This window comes from Carassius auratus, chromosome 17, assembly GCF_003368295.1.
Source record: "Carassius auratus strain Wakin chromosome 17, ASM336829v1, whole genome shotgun sequence".
Lineage (NCBI taxonomy): Eukaryota > Metazoa > Chordata > Actinopteri > Cypriniformes > Cyprinidae > Carassius > Carassius auratus.
The window spans coordinates 6,149,137-6,158,314 of record NC_039259.1 but is presented as its reverse complement, the minus strand read 5'-3'; the positions used below and the strand labels follow the sequence as shown (position 1 = coordinate 6,158,314).

The following is a 9,178-nucleotide window of genomic DNA, read 5'->3' as shown; positions in this document are numbered from 1 at the left end:
GGGCCTGACCTGGGCCGAAACTACTTGCTGTCTGGGATATACTCTCTTCCCAGATTCGACCTGCAGAAAAGATGATTAGACAATGCTTCATAGTACATAAGGACAATAACCCAAAACATACTGCAGAAGCAACCCAGGAGTCTTTGAAGGTAAAAAAGTTGAATATTCTGCAATGGCCAAGTCAATGTCCTGATCTCAACCCATTTGAGCAGGAATTTAACTTGTTATAGACAAAGGCAGAAAGACCCACAAACAAACAATAACTGAAGTCAACTGCAGTAAGGGCCTGGCAAAGCATCACAAAGTAGGAAACCCAGTCTCTGGTGATGTCTATGAGATCCAGACTTAAGGCAGTCATTGCCTTACTGCATTAATCACATACTTACATTAACATTTACATTTAGTCATTTAGCAGATGCTTTTTTTTCAAAGCGACTTACAAATGAGGATGCAATCAAAATTAACAAAATAGCAATGAAGTGCAAGTGCTATAACAAGTCTCAGTTAGCTTAACCCAGTACACGTAACATTTTTTTTTAAATTATATAATAAAAATAAAACAGATAGAATAGAAAAAGAATACAGCAAGCTAGTGTTGGAGGCTTTTTTTGCACACACACATAAATATATACACACATAAATATATATATATACATTTATTATTATTAATTAATAATAGATCAGAGATAATGTAAAAACATGATAATTTAAGCAAGTTTACTGGTGGGTTTGGTGCTCCTTCATTTTGCCAGTGGGTTAAACTGTGTATCCAGAGACATGCCTGAACACTTTTTTTTTTCATAAATATATTTAAATATAGATATAATTTAATAAATAAACTTTTCCCCCTTAAGTTAACAAGCTTGTAACAATACTACTTACAATATTTATTTATTCATTCATAAAATCTGAACAATTTGACAAAAAACTAAAAAAAATAAAAATCACGTTCAATGACCTGAAGAGGAAAATGATTTTTAGAATTACTCTAAATGACTTTTTCCTAAAAAAAAAAAAAAAACTATACATTTTAAGGCATGCATTTTGTGTACAGGTTGTTCAGAAAGCATTTGATATTTTTGATCATTTAGAGGCCATAGAAATGTGTTTAGCAAATATGACGGGTTTAATAGGGTTATGACTTAAAATACCCCAAACACTCAACACAAGACCCCAAGTTGATGAGACACAGCATAAATGTTTATTTTTACAAAATATAAGTAACAAAAAACACATTTTGTATGTGATTAATCATTTTCTCCAAACAATGGAGAATTCAAAAGCACTAAAAGCGGTGAATAAACAGAGAGAACAGTGCGTAGTAGCGAATGTGGGGAGCCTAATCCATCCTCGGAGATGCCAACACACACACACACACACACACACACACATACAGTCCACATCACCAACACTGAGTCACTCGTCTTCATCAATATTAAGAGAAGTGAATATGCACATAAATAATGTACACGGAGCTCACTCTAACTCCCCTTCTTGCAAACACACACACACGCCCACAGACTGATTCATTAACAGCTTGCTCCAAATCCTAGAATGCCAAGCAAGTGTCCAGATGGCTGGTAAAGCCGCCTCTCTCTGAGGAGGCATCGTTAGCAGTCAACAGAACCGCATCCAACAGGAGCTCTCGCCATACGGAGCGTGGCCACTCAGCCAAACTGAGGAGGGAGTCCGCCGTTGTTCCGAGAATGACCCAGAACAGCGGATTGAGTGGTCAATGAGCTCACTTAAGCCTGTTTAAATGATCCCAGAACAGCAGAAGTGCTTAAGCATAAGTGGACTGACATTACAGTGGCATGATGTATTTGACGAAAATATATCATCAAATGGAATACATTTCGAACTGAATAAGCAGCAAAACAGAATCTACTAGCTTGTCCATGAAAACAATAGAATAATCTGTCCACTCCAAGGGTTAAGATGAACGTTTGGGCTGATTCCATTCCTGATCCAGAGAGGATGGACTTTCCTTCCTGTATTCAGTATCCATACTTATCGTTTAGATGTGTCCGACCATCACCAGTCTGACCTGTTCACAACAGACACGCGGGATAAATAAATCAATTTTTCCATTAGAAAATTCCAATGTGCTGATTTGGTGCTCAATAAATATTTAGTTAATATTTGTGTGAATACTGGGATGCATTTTTAGGATACTTAGATAAATGTGACCCCAAGCTTTTGAACAGTAGTCTACATTGAGCAAAAATTCTTTCAAAGCAGATTAAAGAACACATTATGTCTTAACTTTTGATAAGGTCATAGATAGCCATATGGCTAATACAGTAAAGTAACAAGGGCCATTTGTTAGCTTAACATGATAACAATTTAAGCACCATACCAACAAAAATGGATTCTGGCAGAAACTGGATCCCATTCTCTCTTCTGTTCTTAAAAACAGAAAACCTTATCTTATAATAACCTCCTGACTTTAAAATAAATGCCTTGGAATTAATGTGTTTTCCCATAATGCAACTTCTCTAATGCTCAGAAATGTCAGAACGGTGTTTGAAGTGTCCTAAGATCAAAAGCTAACACTCACTGAAAATAATGTTTCACTTTCAGTGAAAGCCTGTAAATTGAGATTAAAAGGGTTCAGTGCCAAGAATGCTTGATTTTTGATGCATATTTCTAACTGCGCAAAGGTTTTTTTGTTTGTTTTGGACTTAATTGTATCACAGCCATTCGGGGTGAAGAGAGGCAGCTATTTACCTGATGGAGGAACCCAAACGCAGTAGTCTGGGTCATCTTCTGGGTACTGCTTAGACATGGTCACAGGAGGCTAGAAATAAAGGTAGAAATGTATAAATATTAAAGCATGAGAAAAATAATTCTAGAACCTTATTGTAAGTTATAGAGAAATTCTACATGTTCAGATCCATAAAGTAATACCAAAAAGTATTTACACACTTAAGGATCACAAAAGTGTTCTACCTAGCAGAATGACCTTTTAAAAACAGTGATAATTTGAAATATTAATACAATATTTCAGAAAAGAACAAATGTTGTATTTTGTATATGTCATTTCTTTTCTACCTAGCTACCATGTTATTAATCATATTTGCTTTGGACATATCTCGTCTGACAACCAGGAAATATCAAAATACTTTTTGTAAACATTCTTGTGAAAAAAATGTGTTAATTTCTTGTATTTTGTTAACATCATTGGTTACATATCTTATGTCTTAAGTAGAGCGGTTTATATGCAGAATTATTTACAGCTTCAATACTTACTCTGCTGGGGCCAATCATTTTCTTCTTTGTATTTTTCTTTGGAACATTTGAGACACTATTGTCAATTTCCTCTGTTGGGATATGAATCACAAAGAAAAAGTGCATCAGACATTTGTTTTCAGACTGCCTTAATCCACTTAAAGGTCAAACTAGAAGCAGGACTAATTGAAGAAACATGTTTTAAAACAGTCACACTTCACATTTCAAAGAAATTATGCCACAGAATGCAAGAAACCATACACACTGAATATGTGATTCTACCTTTTGGACGAGAGGCACTTTTCTCTTGAAGATGGGGAGACTTCTGTTTTTCGTGAGATGCAACTATCTTAGCAGGCTCGTCCTCTTGGTCTCCTTTAGCTAGACACAAAGAAATATTGGCGAAAATATCTCTTAGCTTTAATTACATGCCAATATTATGGATTAGATTTTGTCAAAAGTGGAAGCCAAGTAAAATTAGACTCTGTGTAGCACACTACACTGACGTCTTGTGGTCAGAAATAGAATTACACTACTCTGGGAATATTGTATTGCAACCCCCCCCCCACCCCCTCACCAAACCCCACCCCACAACAGCACTTTTATGGCAGTGATTAGTTATTTTGGTAAATGTTTAACCATTAGGGCGGTGTGTCTGAGTTTCACTGGAGTGTTCTGAGCTGGTGGTCTCTGCAGACTGAACGACCTCCATATCACCATCTGTGACCGCATCCTCCATCCTCTCGCTTTTTTCTTCCTCCTCTTCTTCCTCTTCCTCACCAACAGAGGGCATTTCTTTCATGTTGAAGAGCTCAGGAGGCAGATTTGTTCGCTTTGCGGGTAACGTCTGCATATTTAGGTGAATGAGAGAGAGAACGCATTACATTGCCTAATGACATATATTACAATTATATATATTATTCCTACACAAATTTAAAAAGACTCACTCCTATTGTTCCAGTCTTCAGTTTGAATTTACTTCCTCCTTTCATAGCTCCAAACATTGGCAGGGATAACTTCTTAGGATTCTCAGTGTCCGTGGACTGACTACTAGATCAGTATTTAAAAAATAAAATAAAAATTAGGCCCCTATTAAGTTTATTTACTTCTTTTTTTAATATTTTCAAATATTTTCTAGTTTAACTACATTTTAATAATCAACTTCAGGCAATCAGTTGACTTTACAAAACTTCAATAAATGTTTGAATTTATTAAAATTAGTGACCTTTGAAATGTCTTTTTTCCCAGAAATTCAGTGTAGTCTATTTATATTTTTCTGCATAGTTTTATTTAAATTGAATATAAAAAACGGTGGAAATCCAGTTAATTTAAATTGTGATATTTCTTAAACAATAATTTACAGTTAATGACACACTGGAAGATCATCTTGGGTCATTTTGGCTTTACTTTTCAACAGCGGAAGAAAGAGGACGTGTCATGACATCCAGTGTTTTTTTTTTAATTCTTTTTACACTCTGTGGTACAGCCCTATTTTTGATTTATTCATCCCAATTCCATGATATTTCACATGATAAAGTTCTATAAATTCATTTTTATGACTGGATTCCATGACTCCATCACAGAAATTGCAGGGCCCTGTGAACAACCTACACAAATAATAAATCTTAACAGCGAGTGACTCTCAGAATTCTCCTGAATTTATTCTCACAATATTTACACCACGATCACAAACCCATTGCTTTACAGATTTATGCCAAAAAAGAAATCTGAATCATTCAAACTGCAAAACCAGGCCTGTGAAATCATGCAGCGTAACTGATGAGAGATACAGAAATCTTCATGAGACTGCAGTAGGCAATTAGAAATCACATCTTTTGTACATTAGTAGCTAAACCCTTAGTTAATTGGAATGACCAGCTTGTCTGGAGGGAACACTGAGCTCACCTGCTGGGCTGTAATGAAGGCAGCTGTGTGGGTTTGGCCAGATCTGCTAGCTTGCGCAGTCTCTGACCTTCCTTCTTCAACTCGGCCACATGTAAATGTAGCTTCTTTCTCTCCACTCCATCCAGAGCCGTCTCGCTGCGTACAACGCTCATGAAAGCATCTAGAGGGTCCTCTGTCGAAGAACTGGAGACTCCTGAAGGAGGACAACAAGCATGAAGTGTAAACTTACACATGATGAAATACGGAGGCAAATATATATATATATATACAAAAAAGAGAGATTTACCTTTCCCAGAAGAACTGAGTCTATTCTCAGTCTCAGCCAGCTCTTTTTCAACCTCAGCCAGTTTGGCTAGCTAGGAAAAAATGCATATTCCATCAATACCAGGTACAGCACACACATGAAATATGCAGCTGGATCCGTACCAGTGATTCATACGTAACAGGACGCTCCTGAATCTTTCCAGCCTTCTTCATGCGTTCAGTCCGCTTCTTCTCCACCGCTCCTGTCCGGTCAAGGAATGTGTCATCATCACTGTCATAAAAATCTTCATCTTCCCAGTTCTTCTTCTTGCGTTTTCGGGACACTGTAAAGAGATTAAACTTGTAAGAGGCTGCTTCTAAGAGGACTGTAAATGCAGGCAAAAAAATAAAACTGATAAAAAAACAATGATAAAAGAATTTCCCCAATTTTTATTGACCTGTCAGCATTATTACAGGTTCTTAAAGACAATTACCACTAATAACACTGACTGGATTATTTTGCTGTTTCAACAAAACATTATTATTAAAGAGACTAGCAATTTAAAACCAACAAACTTCTAAGATCCAATCACTTACGGTTACAAAAATTCCACCCTAAATACAACATCAAAGATTTTGTATATTTAATTTTAACATCATGGTGATAAAAAAAAAAAAAAAAAAGTTTAAATTTGACAGCTCCAGTAATAAATCTGTCAATAATGACAGTTTGATGTTTACCTACCTGCCTCCTGTCTCAGAAGACCACGGGCCTCCAGAATGCGGCAGGCCTCTAAGCAGCATTGGATGGCTGCTTCTTTCTTTTTCCCTGAGTGGGTCACTTCAGCCACCAACTGCCTGCCCAGAGCATCATCCACTGGCAACCTAAAAGTATTTTCAAATTCCAACTTCTATGTTAATGTCACCAAAATTACTTGTATACTTTTTCATAAGTAAAGTTTACAACATAAGATCAACCAGTCTGTGTATTTCAGTATAGTTTTGCCACTAGTCATAGCTGGTGATAAACTGCTAAAAATAAAGAAAGGCGCAAATGTGGTTTGGTTGCAAACAGAAATTAAGTGCTTACTTAATTCTGCAGAGCCATGTACCATGGCCTTGTTCTTCATACTCAAACTCTAGTTCTTCTCCTGAAATAAACAGTTAAAATAATGTTTACGTGGTAAAGAAATCAAGATTCTTCATATGAATCTAATTATTTTACCTTCTCTGTCATAAAATCCCTGTAATGCCTTTTTAGGATCTTTTAAGTATGCTGCTTCCTGATCCTCTTGAAATTCTGTGGCAAATGGATTCTCCTCATTCTCGTCCTCTTCTGGCACTGGCTCTTCATCTAAAAAAACAAAACAAAACAATGTGAAAGTTTTCTGAGAACAGGTAGATACAATGGGCCTCACAATCATCATTTGAATAACACGCCCCTTAAAACACCCCGGTTTAGAAGCCTTCCCCCTAGAGTTTACGACATGGAGAAACGAAACCTGGCCAAAAAGAAAAATTAATCTCATGACAGAAATTGATCTTACTCCAAAAATACCCGTTAAAGGGACAGTTCAAAAATTGCGGTCAAAATCCGAGGTAAAGAACAATATAAATACTGTTCAGTTTCTTGCACAGACCAATCGGTTTGTGTCTTTAAACATAAATGTATCATCACGAGCCACAAGGTTTAATTTGGTTTTGTTAGTGTATGTTTTTTTTTTACTCTCAAAGCCATGATTCCCATCCACTTCCATTAAATGATTGACAGAGTTCAAACGACGAACCCAATTTTCTGTTGTACGCTCGTTTCGTAAATGAGGCCCAATAGATTAAGGATCATCTGTTGTCTTTGTTACCCATTCCCCAAGAGCAGCCGGTATCTTCTGAGGAGCTTCTCGTTGTAGCACTGGCTTCACTGTCCTCTTTCTCTTCCTCCTCATCTGAGCCGTCACCCATCATCCTCTTCTCCAGCTCTTCTCTCTGTTTTCTAGCACGCTCTCTGAGCTCTGTCACCGTCAGTTCAGATTCTGCTTCTTCATCAAACTCTGGACCCTGAGAAAAGAGGGAATCTGGTATAATCCAAGCTAGTTCAAGCAATAATACTGAAGCGGATGAGTTAAATCTATTTATGAGGTCTGATTTATCTCATAAATGGGGCAAAATATTGGTTAGGTGTTACTTACATAATAAAAAAATAACACATTTTGAATTTCATCAACTACTGGACAACACCGTAAAAAAATATATAAATATATGTATTCTAAATTTTAAGTTGTAAATAAAACAAACTACTGGAATATGTTTTACAAAAGAGAATAAGAGGAAAAAACAACTATTTCTTAAAAAAAATAATGTCTAATTTAATTTTACTTGCCGTTTTTCATTGTAATTAATTGTGAAATTTACTAGCAACTTCTGAGTTACATATGTTTTGGTAAGTTTGAATTGTTAACCACAGTTTCTGGTGAAAACCATTGTTAATACAGCTATTAAAGCCACAAAAGGTACCATGTTTTATGGACAAGTACATTTTCAAAACCATGGTGCATGAACATGGTAATCATTTAGTATCATGGCAGTAAACACACACACTGTGAACACACACCCGGAGCAGTGGGCAACCATTTATGCTGTGGCACCCGGGGAGCAGTTTGGGGTTCGGTGTCTTGCTCAAGGGCACCTCAGTCGTGGTTTTGCTGGCCCGAGACTCAAACTCACAACTCAAGGGTTAGGAGTCAAACTCTTTAACCACTAGGACTTGACTAATAAATACATACCTGCAAAATAAAGAGTCTTGTGCTTCCTCCAAACTTCAAAACATGTCCCACTCGTAGCCTTATGTATGTTTTAGGCGGTATTTTGTTCTTATTCACAAAAGTCCCATGAGTGCTCCCCAGATCATAGGCATAAAAGCCCTTCTCCTCTCCTACGACCCCGTCCTGCCCAGCTCTGCCTCGGTACTGCACCACGGCGTGGTAGCGGGAGATGGACGGGTGCTCCAGAGACACATCACACACTGGCAACCGACCCACCACAAAGTAACTACTCTGGGTCAGTGGGACCGCATCTAGGATCGCCCCGTTTTTCAGCAGCTCAAACGAGTAGCTGATGTCAGGAACAGAGCCCCACGGGGGCTCGGTGTATGGGAGCGGAGGAAATTTACCCGCCGGGGGTAGCTTGACACTGGCAGGGATCTTTTGTCGGATGTCTTTTGGTTTGGGCTGGACCTTCTTTGCCTCTGATCTCTCGGATGATGGCTGATCGGACGGGTCAATTAAAGTCTCTGTGGGTTTTTCAGTTGGCTGCTTATGTTTAGTATCAAGATCTGTGTCTTTATTCTCCGATCTGCTGCCGTTTAATTCCTCTGCGAGTTTCTTGCTTGAGTTTAATCCTCCTGACTTCTTCACTGTGAGCAATGGAGCCACAAAAATATCCGGTTTCTTAAAAGGATCATCTGTGTTTTCATTAGTGCTTGTGATGTCCTGTTTCGTATCACTACTTTGCACGTTCCCAGGGTCCGAGCTCTTCTCTGTGTCCATTTCAGTGTGATTATTTTCAATCTCTTCGTTGCATTCAGACTCCATCATGCGCTCACTCTTCACGATATGGTGTGTTTGGTGTAACACTTTAATGATTCCGATCCTGTAGTCTATAATTTGTAATATAGATAAATCTTCTTTAGTTTATATCAGTAAATGTATAAACATATCTTAATATGTATGCATAGTAATTGTTTGCATTTTATATAGTGCTTTTAACATATTAAAGTATTTATATCTTATCTCCACCGTCTAGG

General features: G+C 37.5%; 1 protein-coding gene across 2 annotated transcripts; it reads right to left on the bottom strand.

Moving 5' to 3' along the window:
• Window positions 1–1,178: 1,178 nt before the first annotated feature.
• Window positions 1,179–9,013, bottom strand: LOC113117035 (kanadaptin-like). 2 transcript variants are annotated; one of them, XM_026285403.1, is made up of 14 exons: window positions 8,160–9,013; window positions 7,239–7,434; window positions 6,605–6,733; window positions 6,470–6,530; window positions 6,125–6,264; window positions 5,563–5,723; window positions 5,423–5,492; window positions 5,137–5,329; window positions 4,179–4,281; window positions 3,871–4,078; window positions 3,514–3,612; window positions 3,253–3,323; window positions 2,731–2,800; window positions 1,179–2,047 (listed from the first exon to the last, which is right to left on the bottom strand). In XM_026285403.1, exons 1-14 carry the CDS (start codon window positions 8,967–8,969, stop codon window positions 1,998–2,000), a joined length of 2,361 nt encoding a protein of 786 aa, XP_026141188.1. In that variant the 5' UTR covers window positions 8,970–9,013; the 3' UTR covers window positions 1,179–1,997. The 2 variants fall into 2 exon arrangements, with proteins under 2 accessions (XP_026141188.1, XP_026141190.1); XM_026285405.1 differs by having other exon boundaries at window positions 4,179–4,278.
• Window positions 9,014–9,178: the final 165 nt, after the last annotated feature.